Here is a 23,108-nt window from a genome sequence, read left to right as displayed (position 1 = left end):
CTTGATGATAAAACAAAATACGCAAAGCAGAAGATGATATACACGTCAGGAGATATCTTGGGTTTTGATTTCGAATTCGACGGTGAAAGTTTACGCTCACAGATCACAAGAGCTCACTAAAGCTGAAAGTCAAAAGGTAGGTCAAGTTTTCATTTATGTTTTAAGACAACATTCAATTTCCTTGCTATTTTGACGCACAGCCTGAGATCGATGTTCATCGTTTTTCGTCTTAAGTGAAATTATAAAGTTTATACTATCATCTGAAAACATCATCTGTTGTAGGTGAATCCTGTAACAATGTCGGACGCAGGTGAGTGGTTGTTTATACTGTTTACGTATATATTAACGTAATAATGACATTTAGTCGGCAAATCATTGCCCTTTGAATCGCAGTCCCTAAAAAACAAATCTCTTGAAAAAAAGACGATTACGCCCGGTCAATATAGATGTGGAAAATCGTGCGTGTGTGTGATGAAGCTGGATTCTGCGTGATTATATGTGCATGTTTAAAGCCTAAAGGTGTCTGCAAGATATTTGCGATTTCCAGTATCGATAACATGAATGTGCTTTATAAAACATGTTCCATACAGCATTTTAAGCGCCTTCACTGTATGGAAAGTGCTAATCGAAAACGTGGTTGATTTGGATCACCGACTGTTCTTTTGTCGGGTATCTCGAATTTACTGTCTGCAAATTTAGACCAAAATGTAAAATTAAACACTTTTAATCAACTTTGATTAAAATTGCATCAAACTATTTTGATAGTTCTGTTCAGAGTTTATAATAAATTTTTACTTTTGTTTACGTTTCAGTCACTTGAGACAGGCCTTTATCTTCAGTCTGTCAGTGATTGTTAATGTTTGACATTTGAGCGAACTTTTGAAGTTTTCAATGAAAGATGTATATTGCTGTATATTCAACGGTTTTTTTCGGGGGGGGGGGGGGGGGGGGGGGCTAACTAACACCAACGATTAAAGTACTGAAATAGTGAGAGCCCGGCTCTTTTAATGCGTCTTTATGCATATAGTGTGGCAAAGACTGGAAATCTCTCTCTCTCTCTCTCTCTCTCTCTCTCTCTCTCTCTCTCTCTCTCTGCTTGTTATAACCTTGCACATGTATGCTCAAACCACACAATTTGACAGATCGTGCAATGCCGCATTTATATAACAAACGGAGTATTTTTGTAGATGTAGGGCAGCCGGGGTCTTCAAAATGATGCAGACGATATACATACGACACATGTGTTTGATGTGCATGCGAAGTAAGGCACATGCGCGGATCCAGATATTTTTTTCAGGGGGGGGGGGGGGGGCGAATTGAAAGTCGGAGGGGCTTTATGATAGATTTGATCATGCAGTATCCGTGCAAACCCTAGCCTCCAGAACAAAACTGGACACAACAGAAAGGATGTCAACATAAAATTATATCAGAGGAAATATTTGGAATTCTTCTCAAGAACTGCAATGCATTACTATGCAAGCATTTGATTTACAGTGTAGACCCAAAATCGTAAACCTGTGACGGGGGCCCTTAGATTAATATCGTAGCCAAAGAAGAGCTCGATCTGTGTTCCTGCAAATATTGTGATGCGCAGTTTTATGTTTTTTCTTGTGAAAACAAAACAACGTGCATGCAATGATAAAAAGCAACGAATATTCCTAAATACACTGGCATTAGATATAATTATGAAAAAATTTACGATAAGACTCAAAGAATGATGCTGACACACACAAATCAATGTTAAAGGTACCGGCGGTATTTAAAATTAACAATATAATTAAAATATGTGTAAAATATAAACATTGGCCTTTAAACCAAAACCGGGGCCCTAAAAGAGGTACGGCGTTCAAATTGTTAACACATTTATTTTTATTTCAATTTTGTGTTACACTACCATCCCATAAAAAAAACTTTCAGAATTATTTTGGTAAAAAAAATGTTCGCCTCATGTTGTAAACATTTTTTCTATAAATTGATAGTTCTGTTTCAGACCTTGTATTTTATGGTTGTTGATCCATGAGTTCCCTGTCAACTGAAGTTTAAAATCAACCATCGAGAAAAAAAAGATACAATAGACCAATCCACACTTTACAAAAGTCATGTCCCTTGGCCGCCATCTTGGGGGAAAACCCAAAATATTTCTCACAGTAGCCTTTGTACTTTAGAGTGTTGTAACTTCGTCATTTGACATTAGAAATCCGTTTCCGCTGTTAATTTTGATTGTACCAAATTGGGGCAATCCACACATCGAAGGAATAAATTAAATTCAAAGAGATTTTTTCACAGGACGCCAAAATATTTGGTTGAATAAAAAAGGGAAAAGTTGTTTTTTCCCTTTTGACCTTTGGGTTGACCCAACAAAGGGGAACAACTTTTGCAAAGTGTGGATTGGACTATAAAGGGGTGATGGGATTTGGTCTGGCACGTTGGTTTTCTTAACCCCTTATCCCAATGTGTTTAGGATCATTTAGTTGCCTACTGTCTGACCGAGTATATAAATAGGTCCAATATCTGCTAAGTATTATTGAATAATGTTTTAAAGACCTGTTTAAAGTTGAAACGTTCTCTCTACTGAGAAAATTATAATTATATATAAATAAGGATAATTATTTTTTTTTCCATTTGAAAAAGGATGGGAGTTTGGTGGGTTTTATGTTACGATAATTATACCATAATCTCGATTAACTAGCATTAATCCATAAACTATGTTTCCTGGAGTATATGTCTGATCTTTTCACAGAGGTTAACTCCGTGTGTAGTCGCAGTCGCCACCGTATCATCGTAGGGGTCCTAGCAGCCGTATCAGTATGTGGGGTTGCGGGAGTCGTTTTGGCCATTTACTTTGCAAGTAAGTTAACAGAGAATGTTTGTGTCTACTGCTACTTAATAACAGCATTTGGTGTACATAATGTCATTACAGTTCCAATCGGGCTGTTTACATTATATTTTCATCTGTTTATTCTTTCCCCTTTTTAGCCGGCAACAGCACACATGATAGCTCTGGAAAGACATTGGCATGGAAAGAAGGTTTGATTTTTTTTCTTTTGAGTAGTTTAATTATCTTCTTGTTTGCGATTTTTTTGTCCATTTTCTTCGTCATCAATTTCATCAAGTTTTAGCTGAAGTTTCTTCTGCAGCAAATCGATGTAGAAAGTTTCTGCTCAATAAGGTGGCAATTGCATACATAGCAAAAAGCTTGGATTTATCTTTAATTCGGATGAGGGAGCTCGATAGAAGTCACATTGTCGAACAACTGCTTGGTTAAGATTGGGTTAATGACAGGAGCCAGCATATTTCTGAATTTGATATATGAATTCTTTCAAGGATTCTTCATAATAATATCTTGTATTTACAAGGTGTATCGGGGCCTAATTTAGAGATCAACAAAAGTCATTAATAATTATAAATAATATTATCAGATAATTAAACTGTCATTATCAATGAAATATGAAAAAAACCCAGCTTCAAATCTCTGAGTTTTTTCCCGATTTTGACGAATGAAATATATCCATAGTGTCTACAGTCTCTCTTAAAACGGAATACAGATTTTTTTTTTTTACCTCTTTCTTTACATGATATTGAATTAAACATAGAGAGCGGAATTATTTTTTAAAGGATTTCCAATGGTATTTTATGAAAATGTACAATTTTTTAATATAATTCTTATATAAACATTAAGCACTGGAAAAAATAGTATCAAATCAATTATGACGTAATGGATCTGGCACCTATGAGACATTCTAAAATCATTTACCAGATGTTGACCTTTTAAAATAGCAGAGGTGCAGTTATTTAGAAGGAGTTGATATGATGTTTTATTATATACCTCATTATCATTTCTGTATAACGCGTTATCTTATTTGTTCTTGTCAGTCACGTGTCATGGCAAAAAAAATCATTATATTTCCCTGCCATCGTCATATTTTTCATGATATCTCATCCCCTCGAAAGCCAAAAATTTTCATTCCATGCGTATAAAAAATCCCGAAGATGAGCATACGGAATATCAAATTACAAGTATAACAACATTTTAAATCATTTTTATATCAGAAAACTGACATAGAAAAAAACTGGTAAACATTCACTACGATTTTTCAGAACGGAGAACACGAAGAAGATGAGGGGAGGGGGTGTGGGTGGTCTTGTAGATTTCCATTACATTGATCTCTGTATCCCAATGGCTCACATTTATCATTTCTTTACGTTTGTGAATGCTTAACAAATGGACTGTTGCTAGCCATTTTATCTTTAAAAGAGACTTGCTGATAAAATGGTTGTCACTGTGCCACAGTTCAAGGCGCTCTAGTATCGACAAGATGAATATTCTGCCTATCTTTGTTTAACTTGTTCATCTGAACCGTCTTTTTGGGATAACACCACAGTCATCATACTGGACCTTATCTAGTTAGTTTTCACAATTAAGTAACAATTAGATCGGGATTTGAAGAACATGGAAACAGCTTTTAAAGATTTGGGTAAAGTTATTTTGTTCGCACATTTGTGGTTTTGTGGTCTTGTCAATCGAAATTTGAATAGATATCTTAATGTGTAATCGTGCGCATTATATAATATCTTTGATAGATGTACTTACAGGCACGTGTTTCTCTATATTTATTTGTTGTTTGCCTGTATCCATTTACTTTCAATGCAGACGATGCTGTTATCCCTACAGAGGAGCCATTTGGCGAAATTAAAGATGGAAGAAAAGTAAAAAGGTAGGTCAAGATTAAACACTAGCATTAGACATTCCTTTCCATCTATGGCGGTACATTAAGCTCATTCTATGTTATTGTTTTATTTTTTTTGTATAGGAACATACTCAAATCTATTAAAAAAATGGGGAAAACAGATAGGGAAAACCACCTTTGTGGAAGACTGGCTATATAGCGAGGCTTCTGCTAGGAGGCAAATACCCCCTAACCAACATTTTTTTTAAAAACTCCCTCTTTACGAATTTGGCATATAATCGTCAAAGACCGAATAATTCTTTTTGGAATAACCTTAACTGAAGATAGAAGGAGGAAAACAGTTTTTAATTAAGTGTACTAATTATCGTTCTAGTTTGTCACAAATATTTTGTGTAATTATCATAATACTTCAGTTATTTATTACATTTTTAAACACGAAAATACCGGTAATCAATCATTCTACACATTTTCTCTGTGCCGTATAATCAATTCTACAACTGTATTGTTTACTAAATCTTGTTAACACACAAAACTTAACATGTCTATTAATTTTATGCATTTCAATTACAAACTTTGTGTAAAACAACGTTGTCTGATTCTTTGGGTTTATTTTTTCGAAAATTCAAAAAACACATGACCTGCCGGCTGCAAGAATTAATGTAAATCAAAAACATACACGATTACCATATGCTCGGCAGCCATTTTATAGTGATCTTGCAGATTTCACATCTACACTGCCTGTATCTAAGTATATGCACATAAAATAGTTCTTGCACATCAAGTTGAATAAAACAAAAGTATATAATTGTAACTTTCTAATATGTATAATGATATATTTTTGTATACAAGTAAGTAAACAATTTGATAACATTTGCACAATATATAACAATTAGTTGACTAGGAATGAGAGCAGATGAATACGATTCGCTTTAACTGAATCCGTATCCATGAGTAACTAATACATTTTTATCTAAAGACAATGCTGGATTAAAAGATACACTGTAACTTATTGCTTTGTTTAGATAATTTAACTGGACTTAATTGAACGAGAGTAAACACAAGACGGTATACAAACCAATTGAATAAAGTGAAGATTTCCCAGTGAAATAATGAGCAGATATAACAAAATTGTTTTCTGTCTTAATACAGACAGTCGTAGCACTTTTAACACTAAAAACATCCTAGAACTTTTGTGATAACATATTAACTTTAGATGCATTATAATTACACTTTTCCTTAATATCACCTTAAAAGTCACTCTCATCAAAGGTTTGTTTGATGAAAACTACAATGAATTGTTTGTATCAAACGAAAAGACAAATTTTTCATATACATGTTGTACAATGTTCCAGAAAAATCAACATGTGGACAAAATTTGCATTTATTACGAGCAAACACTCCCTAATAAAAACACATTGTGGTACTAACTTATTAATATAGAACCCTTTAAACGTACACATGCATATTTTGCTGCCTTTTAAAGACAAAAAAACTTGCATTCTATCCTTTTTCCTACAATTTCATTGCTATCAACATCAAAATTGCAAATCAAATATTTCTTCAAGTTTACAATTAGAAATTATTCATTTTACATCCATCCAAGGTTAACGCTTTACAGTACTTTCAGTACTTTGGTTATTTTTTTTTCCATGAAGGAAATAATACATCTGCACTTACGTTCGTACTATATATTTAAAATAAACAGAAGTGGGTTTTTACTGCAAGAAGTCCTTAGAAAATAATTACTATCACTTTAAACATCTAAAAGGAAATACTTCTGTAATGTAATGTCTCATATCCTTGTGCTGATAAGAACAAATGGTACTGTTAAAAAAACTAAAAGGGGGGGGGGGGGGGGGGGGGTTATAGTCAGTTTAGAGAAATACTAATGGTTTGAGTATCATAGTATGCATGGGAAAAACGTTACTGATTATCAGAATAACATATCTTTATATAAATCAGATAGAAACTGTAGCTTTGTAGGTATTTCGTGCATAGACATAATCAGAAACGATATTGGTTAGGAAACTAATTGGGGGGGGGGGGGGTGTTCGAATTTTAATGTATAATTATGTTCTTCATTTTATCGTGTACGATGCATTTCTAATCAGCATTTGTCTCATATATATCTCTGTAGATTTACTTTTACCAACAAGAACAATATCACGGTGCGCATCATCAGCTATGGAGCAACAATTACCGATATCCTGATGCCGGATAAAAACGGAGTAATTCTTGATATTAGTTTGGGATTTGACACTGCTGCTGGTAAACATGCACAATAGTTTTTATTCTCTTAAGTAATCAATATAAAATATTGCCTTGTCAAATATCAATATATTGCGCCGACATAAACTATCAATTTATCAGTTTACAGTGAGAATGTAATAAAATTTACAACAAGAGGCGCTGTTCTAAAAACCAAAAACACCTTGACCTTTAAACAATGGCATTGTTATTATTATAAAATTATCAGAATATGAAGATAGACACACGAAAATTGGGGCTGCTCTCGGTCGGATAACAGAACGCCTAAAAGGCGCCAAATTCACCATAGACGGAGTGGAGTACAATGTCTCGGCCAACGAAGGACAAAATCAAGTCCATGGGGGCTTCTATGGCTTCGATTCTGTAAGTCCCATTCAGATAACGCATCTTCAGATTCAACAAGTGCCACTTCTGATCAGTTTTTCAGAATATGGCAATTATGTAGTTTATAAGTTCTTTTCCCATTCTTTAGCTTATATGACAGAAGGTTCAAGTGAGCTTTCCTAATCACCTGTTGTCCGTTCGTCTGTCCTTCCCTTTGGAACCACTGGGCCAAATGTAACAAAACTTTGCACAAAGCACCCTAATGGGATGGAGAATCGGAATAAAAAAATAAAGAGCTAGACCCTTTTTAAAAAGGAGATAATTGCTGAGCAATGAAAATAGGGCGCGTGTCTCGGAAATCTTTAAGAGAACCACTGCATCAGAAATGCCCATATTTACAACACAGCTTGTATATAAAGTGAAGATTGTAAATTGGTAAATCGTGACCCCTTGACTAATATTGGGGCCCAAAGGGATTCCAACTATTACATAGAAATATAAAGAGGAGATATTTAAAATCTTCTATAGAACTACAATGCTACAATTTTATGATATTCCCTGTACAATGCAAACATCCTCAAAAATTGTAGATTCTAGTTTGTTTAAACTGTGACCCCTGGACCAATACTGCAGGTGGCGCCCCAAGAGAGGTACAGATTTCAACATCGAAATATATAGTTAAGAACTTCAATGCTAAATTTTTGATCTTACAATGCAAGCTTTCTAAGAAAGTGTAAAATCAATTGCTGAAATCATGTCCTACGGAATAATACTGGGGCCCCAGTATTAATAAATAAAAAAGAAATAAAAATGGTAAATGTTTGAAAAATCCCTCTTTTCAAGAACTACAGTGCTACAGTTTGTGATATTAGAACGTAGAAGTATATATGAAAATTGTATCAAAATCTTCTCAAGAAATACAATGCAACGTTAAGTTACGGTATTTAACTATGTATTTGCATCCTCGTATTAAAGTCTTTCCTTTTTTTATAATGATGTATAGTTCATTTTACAATTTGTTATCTTTTATACATGTACGTTAAGACCCAGGGTAATAAGATTGGCCAGTTGATGTATCTTAGATCCTAAGATATCTTTGATATAATAGATTTTATGTCCAAAAAATTAGGCTTCTTTTTATAAGTTCTTAAAAATATTGTCAAATCTTGGAATATAAGAGAGCTTTTAATACTTTTTAAAAATTTCATATTTAAACAATTTGAAATAGAATGATAGAAGAACTATTATTCATATGAGCGATGTGTCTCATATGCATAATGCATCCATTGGTAAAAAAAGATTCAAGTTTGCTAAAATCAAGGGGCCAAATCTCTTTGAACGGAAGATTATAAACAATTTTAGAGAAAAAAAATTTCAAAAATCTTCTCTAAAACCATTTGGCTAGAAAAATTATTCAAGTGGATGTCGAATTTTTGCTTTGGAATCTATAAAGAAAAATCTTTAAATATCTTCTTCTCAAGTACCAATTGACCAGAAAAGCTGAAACACTTATGGAAGCATTCTAAGGTAGTGTAGATTCAAGTTTGTCCACATCATGATCCGGGTAGGGTGGGGCCACAATGGGAGGATCGAATTTTTACTTAAGAATAAATAGAGAAAAATCTTTGAAAATCTTTGCCTCAAAACCAATCGGCCAAAAAGCTGAAACTTGAATGAAAGCATCCTCGATTCTGTAGATTCATGTTTGTCTAAATCCTAATCCCTGACGGAAGGATTGGGCCGTTCAATTCAATTTGTATTAGAATATATTGAGACAAATCTTCTTAAAACAAACTAGTTGGTCAGAAATGCAGTACATTGTGTTGAAGCATCCACATAACTGTAGATTCAGGATTGTTCAAATCATGATCTGTTGGTGTAGGATTGATCCACAATGGCAGTTTTACATAGGGATATGTAGAGAACAATCTTTAATAATCTTCCACTCGAAAGCCAATTTGGCAGAGAAGCTGTAACCTGTGTAAAAGCAATGTCAGATTGTGTAGATTCAAGTTTGTCAAAGTCACGATCTTTGGGTGTAGGGTGAGGCCATATTGAAGGGTTTACCTTGAACTTTTTTTACTTTATTCTCAAAAAATCAAATGTTATAATATATGCTATTATATGTACTTATGTGCAAGCAATTTGACAAATTGTTGATTCTTAATTGTTTAGTCTTGGACCCCGATTTGTGGTAAGCGTATATATAAAGTTCATGTTTACAATAACATTTAAAATTCTTTGTATCATTATTCTCCCTGTTTAAATTCACAGAAATTATTTGACGCCAAGATAAAAGGGAACAAAGTGGAGATGACGTACGTGAGTCCGGATGGGGAAGAGGGGTTTCCTGGAGAGCTGACCTCCGTCATTTCATTTCAACTCACAAATGAAAACGAACTAATTCTAGATTACAGGGCGACAACAACAAAAGCGACCCCTATCAACCTTTCTAATCACGTCTACTTCAATCTGGAGGGTCATGTATGGCTTGGTTTTTATGGTTAAAATTTTTTGTATTTATTGAATGAAATTTTAAATATTTGGATGTTTAAAACAAATATCAGCGTATTTTTTTTACCTATTGATTATACAGAAAGCTGGCAAAAATGGCGACCATCTGATATCAGTTTTTTCTGATACATATGTTCCAATTGATGAAGCTCTTCTTCCAAAGGGTATGTGATTAAAGTTTATTAAAACGGGGTTGCATTGAAAAAATGAAATACTCAATACATTGTGTGACTTTTTCATCTAGATCTGAAAACAACTTTCTTGAAAAGACTTTTATCTTTAATATATAATATTTATTTTAAATATATTTAACTATTTGCCACAAAGTAACATCTGATAGTCTCTAAAACTGAGAGAGTTGGGTTTTTTTTTATATCACATTAGGAGATGGCGAACTGGCAACAGTCAACGGAACCATATTTGATTTTCAAAATCCAACACTTGTGAGGAAAGTTATTAATGATTTCATAGTTTCTTGCTATTCTTTTGGAGATCGAGGAACTAGGAAACATGTTGCAAGGTACGTCATATTTGTTACTAGTAGTTGTTTTTAAGCGGTTTATTTCAGTTGAGTTCAGAAATGAATTTAATTCCCACCAACTTTATATGAATGATAACTTGGCTGGTAAATTTTACTCTTGACAAACTACTTATAGTTTTATGAAAATTATTATAAATTTTTGCTGTCATATTATCTGAAAGGTATAAGTCGTTCTTCACTAGTTTATGTGGGAAATGTTAAGTTGTAAATTTAGAATAACCGATTGACAGTAATTATAAAATACAAAAGTACAAAGCTCTGAAAAAATTTAGCTATACCGCCATTTTAAATGTTTCGATCTCCAGACACTGGCATGTTTGTTGCCTGGTATTTCAATACTTCGTCCGATCCCTTCCGACTGATGCTCTCTTTAAAAACTGTTTTAACACGGGGCATCGAAAGATTGTAGTCATACTACATTTATATTTGTTTGATTTAAAGAGTTATATGGGCATCTTAATTATTTAAATAAAACATCCAAAACAGTTTTCAAACTTTCTAATTTAAAACATATGTGTCAAGTAATAGACTTGTAAAGTAATAATTGGTTAGCCAAATAAATGATAAGCTGAACATGTAAAATGGTTTGGGTGCAAGTACCAGATGATGATGCATCCATGTTGTTTGATTATTAAAAAACTGGAATATGGGAAGAGATATTAATGGCCATTGTTTTATCATTTAATTGCCCAATTTAAAAGGGGGGGGGGTTGTTTGGCCCCTTGGTATGTGAGAGGTTGTTTTAAATGAAATATTTATACAAGCCGGTTTGTTTTAGTTTGATCTATGAAAACATATACACATAAAACCTATCTTGAAAGTTAACAAATATTGGGAAAATTTCATATCAGAGTCTTGCACCTTTTCAATATCAGGTCATGCACTCTATTATGAGTTTCCTCGACATATCTGTGTATGGGCTATGGTACTCGGGTGACCTGTTGGTTTATTATTTTCTGCAGTGTTCGCATTCATGGGAAAATGAATTAGCCAAAGTGTTCAATATTCTATGTAATTTCGATTTGTGTTTCCTAAATGAATTATTTGTTAAATGTATATTGAGAAATTTTGAGCTGGTTTACTACTCCGTGATATATTGTTTCTCAAATCAGCTAAAATGACTTGATTCTAAAAGATATATATAGATAGTAGATGCATAAGAAATACATAAGTCAGACAGCATAAGAAATACATAAGTCAGAAATTCGGGAAATATGCAATTTTGGATAAAAATATCATTTTAAACATTTAATAAAGTAAATATGGACAAAAGCTATAAGCGGATTCGAACTCTTGATCTGTGGTTCAACAGCCCGATACTTTAACCACCGAGCTATGATAAAATACATTCAATCAAATCGATTGATACAATCTAACAAAAAATTTAAATCGTCATCTTGTGATTCAGTGTCTTAAAAGTACAAGTCTTGATGTACTAAGGTATCGGTACTTTAATTGAGTGTCGATAAATTTTTGATTCATAATCCGTCCGATGCAAGTGACATTTGTACTTGAGTAATTTGAAATATGTATTTCAACATTTGCAAAGCTTCAAACCCGCATAAATCACAAACGAAAGTATTTTATTGTTTAAGTAAAACACAGTTAAGTTTTATTAACTACACGTTTATTAAAAGATCAGTGCAGCAATTTTCTTTTTTTTTAGACTTGAAAATCCTACAAATGGTCGTTACATTGATGTTTTCACAACAGAACCCGGATTAGATGTGTATTTCTCATCCCGTATGAAGCCAAACTTGTATGGGAAAGATGGAGCGATGTACGGTCCTTTCGAGGACGGCGGGGTCTGTCTAATTCCAATGCAGCTCCCAAGCGGGGTTAATATGGTAAGTAAATATAATATTTTGCAGCAAACCCAATCTTAACAAGCATTCTGAGAGTATTGCATAAGCAATACATGTCCCCTACCGGTTTGTATTATTCTATGAAAGCTTCCAAGCACACAACTATTTCAGAGCTATTGTAAACGAGATGTCATGCTTTAATCAGAGATAAAAGAAAAGAGGAAATTAAAACTATATAGTTGATATAGAAATTAAATAGGAAATAGGTAAAATAATACTCTTTATTTCATCTCCTGTAATTTCGCCAAGTTTATTCTGTATTCGCTGGTAAAAATTTGTGAAAACAATGCACTGTTATGCACAATATCATTTCTTACCGTCTTCTGTACCCCGAATCAAACCAAACAGTTAAACAGCCCAACCCGACAACGAACCCGATTGTAATACTAATACAAAAAAACCCCTGCCGATTAAATTTACAACACAATGCTTGACACTATTTTATAGAATTTATTTGTTTGTTAGAAATGATAAAAGGAATGGTACAGGAAAAGGAATGGTACAAGTAACGCACGATATTATTACTGACTACATACTGACCTCGTTTTACAGTTACACACCGAACCCGATAACGAACCCGAACATTAAAAAATTGGAATATAAAAAATTAATTTTCTCGATAATATGTCAATCAGACGCAACGAAAGTGTAAACTTGATCTGTAGTTTGACATTTTGAAGCTGTTCAGCAAGTTTCATATTATTCCTCAAATGCATAAAGAAAAAAAGTGTGGAAAACTGAAGTGGGACAGACAGACAGACTGACGGACGGACAGACAGACGGACGGACGGACAGACGGACTGACGGACGCAGAGGAAAGCTATAGTCCCCTCCGGTGAAACCGGTAGGGGACTAATAAACCCTCACTATGTATATAATGCTGTGATATGTGTACAATTACAAGAATTGACGTTTGAATATGTTTTTATTTCCAGCCTAATTTTCCGGATACCATTCTACGACCTGAAGAAATTTATACACAGAGAACAATTTATAAATTTGGTGTGAAATGATTATTTTTTTTTTAAGAATGATCCATGCTCATCAATCAAATATCATTTATTAAAAAAAATACTATCATGTTGAATTTAATTCAACGGTATTATCTGTGTACACCGATTGTTCTATAACTACTAGATAGAAGTATCAAATGATTGAAAATACTCATTCGTTTATAGAATCTTTTTCTAACTTTACAAATAAGTAATTTAACAATGTTTCTGCAACGGTTTTGGTAAGCTCAAGTGAAAAAAATGGTGAGTAGATGTTAGACTTTCTCAAGTCTCTTTTTTTTTAATGTTTCTATATTTTTTTAAAATTTTTACTGTGGTTCAGAAATTCTAATTTCTGCTCTTTACGATATATATAAATAACACTTATCTAAAATGATTCAATATTGTTGGTTTTTTTTTACATCTTGAATAATATTCGGTATATATTCTAACTACTGAATGTTATAACACAATAACCAGTTTTTCCTTAAAGACGAAAAATCTTGTAATCTCTATTTCTGACATTATTTAATAATTTTATTTTAAACTCAGCTAGTTAAGTATCAAACTCCGTTTTGGGGATTCATGCCGTGCGCGCCTTTAAGTAAGCTTTGCACTTACAATACCAATCAACAAGTGGATCGTTTGGACGATGAATGTCTGGATTGCATTTTTCTTCTAATGTATTCATTGTAGGTCTTCTTGACCTTCATGTCTCATTCTCCGTCTTTCAGATGCTAACTAGTCGGCGTATTAGAGCGCCTGTGATTGTTGATACTCTATAAATGTAATAGACCCAAGATAGTCTTCACTTAAAAATGGAAATATAAAATCAATTAATTCAAAGTTCTGTCAATGTCTTATATGGTTTCGCAACTGCATATGTTTTTCCACATCTTGCTAGTCTAGGTTTTCCATCATTGAAAGTTCTACCATCTTTTGGGCGGTGTGACAATCAACTTCACGGAATTGTTGTACGGACAAACGAAAACATTTACAGATAGCAGCAACAATCTCTGTGTATTTTTTGAGTTTATAGATATCTCTATTGCAGAAAACCCATTCTTAGAATTTCCATGACTTTAATCGAGCGTTGACAAACTCAACCGCCTATCTGATCTTCGTGACCAAGCTAGACTCATTGCCCTCTTTAGTAAGAAGAAGAAAGCAGAGAATTTGGTTGAAATCCCAATGTCATTTATGAAATCTATTAAATCGTGGAAGCCTCCGTCGAGAAAGAGACTATCATCTTTTTTTAATTTAAACCAGGATAGCATGTTCTCTTCATTCGATTTTAAATTAAATCTAAGATTCAAGTTTCATCCATTATGGATATTACAGAATCTGAAAGGAAATGGCTAAATATTTCGCTAGCATATTACGTTGTGTACTCCAGGAGAAAGACCACTCTTGAAATATGATGAAACCCGAGAAAGGAAGAGACAAAATTCAAGCAAAGAGCACTTCTTGCTTGCTTGATGTATCGATATGCCTGTCTTTGCTTCTCACCAAAAGGAATAAATCCACAATGAAAATAAACCGTATTTTAAAATAGAAACAGTTGTTTGGATAATGAAAGTCACTACGTACCTGTTAGGTCCGTAAGATAATACCATTTTCATATTTGATAACATCTTCGATTGATCTTGAGCGCTTTTCGTTAGATAAAAAAGTAACTCACTTGTTCTTCACATGGCAAACACGCTACCTTAACAGAAACAACGATAAATAATGCTTATGATAAAAATATTGTAAACAACAGCTTACTTATAAGAGCTAAATAAGTTACCTGTACTATTCACACATCCTTGAAATATGTCACAGTCTTGATATGACGTACAGTTACACTTTTCCCTACATTGGAAAGCTAAGTAAATCATATTTTCGTTTCAAATTGCTTTGGGTCTAACCTGTAGTATTCACGGATCCTATGAATCTGTCAGTCTTGTTGTTCGTTATAGTTACATTTCTTTTTACAACCATGTTCGTAATATCCCTCCAGACAAGGTCCACCAATACAGTTGGTACCAAAGGAACCTATGCCTGCTAATTATATATACAGCAAAAATTATATGACCAAAAAATACCATATTTGTTAAAAATTAGGCTTTATTTTTTGCTTGAGATTTACTAGCAAAGTATGAAATTCATAAAAGTAATTCATTCATGTGTTCAATTTTTTTTATTTTTGCTAAAGAACAATTTCCAAGTGATTGAAACTTAAACAATAATGTAAAATGATATTAATGAATTTACAATTACAATGTATCTATATGCAGTATTATTCATGAATAACAATACGGTACAAAGTTTGTCTTTTGCAGACTGTCCTTTGAAGAAAACAATTGATGCAGTTAAATGTACTCAAATTAATTGCTTACGTTTGCAATACACCACTCTGAGGATGATAAGTGTAATCTGTGCAGCACTTTCAAATATGGCCTGTCCTCTATTAAGGTAGCTCGCGGGTTTACCTGCTTGTAAGAAAACCTACCTTGAAAATTCGTCCAGGTGATCCATAGGTTTTCAAGTGTTATTTCTATAATTTATTTGGGATTCGTCTGCGGGGTAATAATGTTATCGTGTTTCAAACACAGTGTCAGTGATAAAACCAAGCAACGCCATTTCAATGAAATATATAGTAAAATGCAAATCTTAGTCGCATTACAAAACTATGCTCCAATCTTTTAAACGATTCAAACGAAATTAATTATACTCAACACAATAACAGAGGATATAATTATAAATCTATTCATAAAAAATAATCAGTGCGTGTTCTCGGTCAATTTTTGACAAAGCAAGATTTTAAACATTTCTCAAATCTCAAAATTTCCATTACGACGTTAGCTCGACGTCATCGTTTCCTTACGTCTGAGAACCCAAAAATTGAAATGCATCTATCGACAAGACAAACTGATTAACACATTTTAGAACATGTAAATACTAATTAGACAATATTGTGAATGTTACCAAAAGCACAAATGCAGTTAACGTAAGGCTGTAAAGATACAGAAAATTGCTATTTCTGTTTTTGTGAAACGCTGAGTCAATCAATGCAAACAAATTGCCAGGCAACTACTGACATGATATGTTTGTAATCGTATAAAATAATTAGCTCAAGCCAAAAGAATTCGAAAAATTTGATTGGTAGTTAAAATTCCGGAAATTTTAATTCAATTGTAAATAAAAGCGAAGTTAATGCATACAGTTTAATTAATTTACTTGTTTATTTTAAAACATGATTATAAATGGAAGAGTTCCATCGCACACTCATACTTTATAGAACAAAATGTGACATCTTTAAATTTTCAGCACTTTATAATTATAAATGTTTGTATAAACAGTAATAAATTGCATTTAAGCTGTTTGAAATATTTCCTTTTATGCTTCTAAATATCTCATTTGTCATCTTTTTAAAAATGTATACTACTAATGAGTTTACTATTAAGGTCAACTCTTTATGTCGATTCTTATTGTGATGTCAGCAAAACCGCGAGCTACGTTAAGTACACATTTAACCTATTTGCTATATAAAAAAGTTTTTGGAGGATATGTCTGCATGGCAGTGTCATTTAAAATAGTACATTGTAACTATTATTGCTATGAAATGGCTATAACATGTACAAAAGAAACTTTTATAATATTTGTTTACGTATCTCGACTATATCCGAAAGTATGGAAGTATGTAACAAGTCTCTTGGCTCTCGTAAAAGCTTGTGCGGTACTCAAAACGTGTCTTCAAACCTCAAGTTACCTCAAATTACGAGTTAGATGTCGGCCGTTTTTTGGCATAGCACCACGGGTGAAAAACATTAGAGAATATCATGGGATGTAGACAAAAAATTTTGTTTGTGAATCTGTAGGTTTAGCTCGTTCTTTTTCCCGCGCACATTGGTTCTTAGAGCTCGCTTCGCTCGCTATTACTGACCACATACTGGCCTGTTTTATTCAACCCGAACATTAAAGAATTGGAATATACAACTGTACAATTAATTTTCCCGAAGATATATCAACCAAACGCTACAAAAGTTTAAATGCGATCTGTTGTTTGACATGTTGAAGCTTTTCAGCAAGTTTCATATTTTTCCTCAAACGCATAAAAAAATTGTGGAAAACTGAAGTGAAACAGACAGACGGACAGGAAAGCTATAGTCCTCTCCACTGAAACCGGTAGGGGACTAAAAAATACCATAGTTTTTACCCAGAATTGGCACCAAAAATATTTTTTTTTAAATGCTTAGTACATAAATTTTTTTACACATTTAAATTAAAAAAATAAAATACATAAACCTTTAAAGGGGCATGGTTACGATTTTGGTCAAAAATTATTTTTTTCGATTTTAATGTTAACAATGCTTCAGTAAGGCATTTTTAATAAGCAACCAAAATTTGATTGTCATTTGCTGAGTTATAAGCGAGTAACAGAGCTTACAATTCTTCGCTATTTAAACAAAGCTTTTGTTTACATTTTGAATGTTGAAGTGAAAATTCCAGTTTTAGACCTCAAATAAATGTGTTAATTGTTAGTAACTGTTTATCTATGCTTAAAATGAATAAAAAAGATAGACAAATTAGCTTGAAATTTTTTTACTGGTATATTGAACCTATGTAAACAAAAAAACAGGGAACGAGCCTTGTTTACATGAGTAAGAATTTTGAGCCCTGTACCTTGCTTATAACTCATCAACTTGCACCCAGATTTCATTTGATCAATAGAAATGCATTCTTTAAGCATTGTAAATAAAAACGGAAAAATAAAATTTGACGTGACCATGCCCTTTTAAAGCCAAAAAATATTGTTATATTCAAACTGGCAAAAAGGTACATTATTGGCTTGAACAGCACGGACGATGTTAGTACATGAATACAAGCAAGTCTGAATAATCTCCAATGGCTTTGTTACGCGGAAATCGCATTAAAGGACGCATGATTACACACACTCTGTATAGATATTTGGTGTTTTGTCTTCTTCACTCTCAATGACGTCACAGTACACCGGGGACATATCGTCTATTTTTGGTTGATCATATACTGGAGGTAGGCACATTTCCTCAACATAGTTAGACTGATCCTGGCTATGGGTATTTGTATTTGGATCCTGGATAATACGCCTATCGAACAGAAAATGATTTCCACTTTAAATAGTCAAACTAAAGACGGTGGCATGTTACCAAATGGAAGAGAGGAAATTAAAATGTTTCAATCTCTATGATTTTATTTTGAAAACTGTGATAAACATTTAACATTTTTAAATATTTTTATATGAACCTTCTACCAAGCAAAACGTTTATTTCTGTGTAGACATTTTAACGGATTATGAACATTGGTGCATCTTATTCGATCGGTTGTCTATCACATTTATTGACTCAATTTGTTTGAAATTAAGTTAATTATAATACCAGTGAGTTGGGTGAGAACTGACAATTGTTTTAGGTTTTATAAACATTGAACAAAACTGAATTATGCCACCCGGGGCTAATTAATTTCCTATTTTTGTTAATTTATTAATGATCAGAAATATTTCCAAAAAATTCGGAGGTTAAACCGGAATAGATTTAAACTTTATAATCACCACGACCTGAGCTTCCTCCTCACATTTATTTTAGTAAAGGGATGCGATCCATATTTTATGGTTTAATAGAAGTGTACGACAAAGGATCTTGTTTTACATCAATATCTTCAGAATAAAAAGATTTTTATAGAACATAAAAACAGGCTCCTGGGGTTAAAAATATTTCTTTTCATAAAAAAAATATTCATTTGTATTAAAATAATAACAAGATCCGTCACGGTCGCCATTTTGAAGTATTAGACCAGCTCATCTGCCAGGATTTTCTGGCTGTCATTCATGCAAAATGGATAGGTACAAAAATATCCGTTCGCCACTTATAATTTTTATGTGCATACTTGTGCATCCTCAACGATAATGAATTGACGATAAAACCGTTTTTCTTATTATTAAAAATCACGGCATATGATTGGCGCTGGCATAATAATGCAACAGTGTGTTGCTTTATTCGGGTCGCCGATTAGGGTGATCAAGGAAGGGCACGTTATAAAAATCGGAGACCCAAGATTCCCTGGTCAATTTCAGCAAATACATGTAGCATTACGCTTTTTTTTATTTGTACACTGACCAATTAATAAAGTAAGATTTATATTTACCTATCGATCAGATTCATAAAAAACAGCACAACAGCTAAAGATCCTACGCTTGCAAATGCTCCCAGTAAAATAGGCAGCCATTTGCAAGATCGGTTTTTTCTTTTATGCAGGGAAAAATCCGTAGCCCTGTTGTCTGAAAAACAATTTTGACAACATAATTATTTGGCCACAAATATACAGGTTTTCATACGATTTTAAAATATTTGTCTTTTATCTATGGTTTTTTGGCGGTAGAAGAGGCTTTAATCATGTTAGTATTATTGAAGCAAATACTGTGGGGTGTTTTTTCCGCTACTTTAATATCATTGTTTTGTTAATGACAACGGTAGCAATTGTTGAATGTTTTATGCTAAAAATATTTGCTAAATATATGCTAAAAAAAATCCATGCCTATAGAAAATGTTTGCATAAAAGTCAAAATTTTTTATATTCCTTAAATATATGAATCCAACTTTTTAAAATAAATTGTTGCTCATAAAAAGAAAAGCCCTTGCTGTATTCGAACTTGGAACGTTCAGGTTTGTAGACCAAAGCTATAACTATCGAGCTACAGAGATAGAAATTCAAGTCATATAAAATGTTTCACAATCGGTTAAAATCGCCATGTTGTGACGTACTGTCATAAAAAGTTAAAGTCACGGGGTGTAGAAGACCCTAAGTACATGTATGCAAGACTAATATCTTTCTATCAGTCTAGGGCCATTTAGTCCACTATCGCGTTATCGCACCATCTAGGGTTTTCGTCGATAGTGCGATGATGTGATAATTCGATAACGATGAAGCGATGATGCACCGACGATGTATTGATGGCACGATAGCACGATAACATTGACACGGTGGCACAATCGCTGTAATGATGCAATGGTATGATGAAGCGATGACGCGGTGGTACGATAGCTACAGCATACTGGGATGGTGCGATATCGATGACGCAATGCTCTATCGTGCCGTCTTTAGCTTGCTATTGCGACATCGGCATTGCTTGATCACAAGCCCTTTTGCCAGACATACATGCACATATTTATTTATGTAATTATGTAATAGTCAAAGAAAATCGCATGATAGAGGCATGTACAAGACAATTTAAAAATAAATACATATACATGCATGCTTCATATACTAGTATATTAAGCAAAGTGTAGGCTTACAGATTCAATAGATATTTGGTCTGCCTTATCTCAAACCAGTGCTCATTCTTGTTCTTCGTAAACTTATGACCTTAAGAACCGAGGTTTTAAAAGTTTCCGAGTACGTTTGGAGTTTATGTAATGTTTTGCTTAACATCGGATTTTTTTTATACGTTAATGTTTTACAATAACTGTTGTTCTATATTTATAACACTAAAATAATTCATAGTTTATTTTTGCATATTGAATAATATTCCACATAAATTCAAGGTAATACATTTTATTATACAATAATCAGTTTTTTCTTTAAGACGAAAAGTCTTGCCATTTCTATTTCTGACATTGTTCAGTACTCAGGTATCAATGTTAAATTTTGAACTCAGCAAGTTTAGCATCAAACTCCGTTTCAGGAATTCCTGCCGCATCTTGAACCAATGTTGTCAGTATATCGGCATTTTGGTTGATATTCCGAGCGTTTTTCCTTTCCCAGAAACCAAATAACCGTTGCAACATGGGTGCAACACCCAACCATGCGCGCCTCAGCTTTGCAATTACAATACCAACCAATAAGTGGATCGTGTGGAGCATCTAAATTAATTTATATCCAAAGGAAATATATCTTGGACGATGTATGTATTGAATTTTCCCTCTTATGTTTTCATTGGAGGTTTTGTTAACATTTATGTCTAATTCTCCGTCTTTGAATTGTTGATCGGCGAATTATGGCGCCTGTGAGAGTTGATACACTCCAAATGTAACTGGCCTCAGATAGTTTTTACTAAAAAATGGAAAAATATAATCAATTGATGCCATGCTTTGCTTATGACTTATATGGTTTCGTAACTACACATGACTTTCCCCTGCTTGTTGAACTAGGTTTTCCATCATTGAACGTTCTACTTCTAGGGATTGTTGTACGGGCAAACGAAAACAGCAATAGATAGCAGCAACAATGTCGATGTATGTTTTGAGCTGGGGAAAATCTCTTTTGCAGATAATTCGATCTACGAATTTCCATTGTTCTTTAATCGGGCGTTGACGGACTCAACCTCCCATCTGATCAATCTTGACTCATTTTCCTCTTTAGTACTGGAATCATTTAAAATCATGGGGGCCAATTTTCGTGGATTTTTGGTTTTTTGCTTATTTTTGGGGATGTAAATTCGTGGATGTGTTGGTTTTCAGTTTTAGTAAGAAAAGTTACTCTTTCAAAACTTGTTTTCGTGGAGGACGAAAATTCGTGGGGGAGGGCTACTTACGAAAACCACGAAAATTGAACCACCACGGATTCTAATGATTCCACAGTAAACTGTTTGTGTTTTGAGCCAAGAAAGGCGGAAAACTTGGTTCAAAACCCAATGTCATTTAAGAAATCTATTGAATCGCAGAAGCCTCTGTCGAGAATAAGACTGTCATCTTTTTTAAACCAGGATAGCATTTTCTGTTCATTCGATTTTAAAATATATCTTAAATCGATGCATCGTTGTTACGACCATTGGCATAGAAGGGTCTCAGATACTTATGATATAGCCATCAGTTGCTGTGACAAACACTGGCTTTACTCTTATGCATATGTGTTCACTATGGCTTTATTGTATTTTTTTTTCATTTTGTAAAAAAATGTTTTATATTCATTTTTCCTATTACATACAGATGACAGCGACAGCAAAAAAAATTATTCTGTCCTTTTTATTTAATCTTTTAACCAACCTACCCCTGAGAAAGCCAAGTTCTTATTTTCTTCAGTAGCACCCCAATAGCGAATCTGGGTGACCTTAACTTCGACTTCTTGAGAGATAACATTTCAACCAATTTCTCAAACTGCTGCTTTTTAGCTCAGTTAACTTTAGACGGTCAATGTCTGTATAATTATCCAGATCGTCAAAGCTGGGACGCCTTTATTTATGACGTAGATGACCTTCGTGGGATTTATAGTAGCTGAACAAGTTGTGTGGTTTTTATTGTTGTTGTTTTTGTTTTACAAAGTTTTGATTTGTTTATGATTAAACTGCGCTCTAGATAGCTGTTATCCGTTTAAATGTCTTTTGCAACATCTCACCCATTCTTTCATTAACACACCTTGGTTAATAAATATGCTTAATCGTAATGATTCCCCCATACAAACAAGAGGGATTTTTTTCAATCTACATATTGCGCAAATATTGTGTGACTTGTTCATTGGCATAATTGGAATAGTAACAAGTTCGTCAACGTCATCCTGAGTATTACATGTATTCCGGTTTTCGGTGATGTCGGCGACAGTGGTTGGCAAGTGATCAGTCTGCTTGTAGATAGTTCTATCTATATTATACATCTTTATCCTGCACGCGTTGCAGATTGTACCATTTTTGTCAATATTATTATATTTGGGTTTTGTATATTTCTGCTATAAAACTCAAATTGTTTTACATATGTTTTTTGCCTTGGCCTAATTTAACACAATTATTGCATACAGTGCACTTAAGTCTCATTTCAAGCTTTTGAAAAACGTTTAGAATTTTCTCTCCTTCTTGGCCTCCTCTTTCCATTGAGTTTAAAATATAGTGCAAGGTGTAATTTCAGGTAACTGACAGTGCGATACTCACGATTGAATATGTTATAGATATGCATGTAATGTTTTTTTT

The 23,108-nt window shown here is 33.5% G+C and overlaps 1 protein-coding gene across 2 annotated transcripts; it reads left to right on the top strand.

Moving 5' to 3' along the window:
- LOC128190707 (galactose mutarotase-like) lies at positions 1-13,589 on the top strand. Of its 2 annotated transcripts, XM_052862847.1 has the most exons (12): positions 1-136; positions 283-310; positions 2,741-2,848; positions 2,977-3,027; positions 4,652-4,715; positions 6,826-6,956; positions 7,165-7,319; positions 9,555-9,764; positions 9,877-9,958; positions 10,179-10,314; positions 12,002-12,182; positions 13,136-13,589. In XM_052862847.1, exons 2-12 carry the CDS (start codon positions 298-300, stop codon positions 13,211-13,213), a joined length of 1,209 nt encoding a protein of 402 aa, XP_052718807.1. In that variant the 5' UTR covers positions 1-136; positions 283-297; the 3' UTR covers positions 13,214-13,589. The 2 variants fall into 2 exon arrangements, with proteins under 2 accessions (XP_052718807.1, XP_052718809.1); XM_052862849.1 differs by lacking the exons at positions 1-136; positions 283-310; positions 2,741-2,848; positions 2,977-3,027 and adding an exon at positions 4,217-4,475.
- The last annotated feature ends 9,519 nt before the right edge of the window (positions 13,590-23,108 follow it).

This window comes from Crassostrea angulata, chromosome 6 (genome assembly GCF_025612915.1).
Source record: "Crassostrea angulata isolate pt1a10 chromosome 6, ASM2561291v2, whole genome shotgun sequence".
Taxonomy (NCBI): Eukaryota; Metazoa; Mollusca; class Bivalvia; order Ostreida; family Ostreidae; genus Magallana; species Magallana angulata.
The sequence above is the reverse complement of the archived record's forward strand: the minus strand, read 5'-3'. Positions and strand labels throughout refer to the sequence as shown.

What these genes read in the sequence shown, in the direction of transcription:
- LOC128190707 (XM_052862847.1), top strand. An exon ending in TTTGGCCATTTACTTTGCAA is followed by an intron (nt 2,849 to 2,976) that starts GTAAGTTAACAG and finishes TCCCCTTTTTAG; the next exon opens with CCGGCAACAGCACACATGAT. An exon ending in TCCCAAGCGGGGTTAATATG is followed by an intron (nt 12,183 to 13,135) that starts GTAAGTAAATAT and finishes TTTTATTTCCAG; the next exon opens with CCTAATTTTCCGGATACCAT.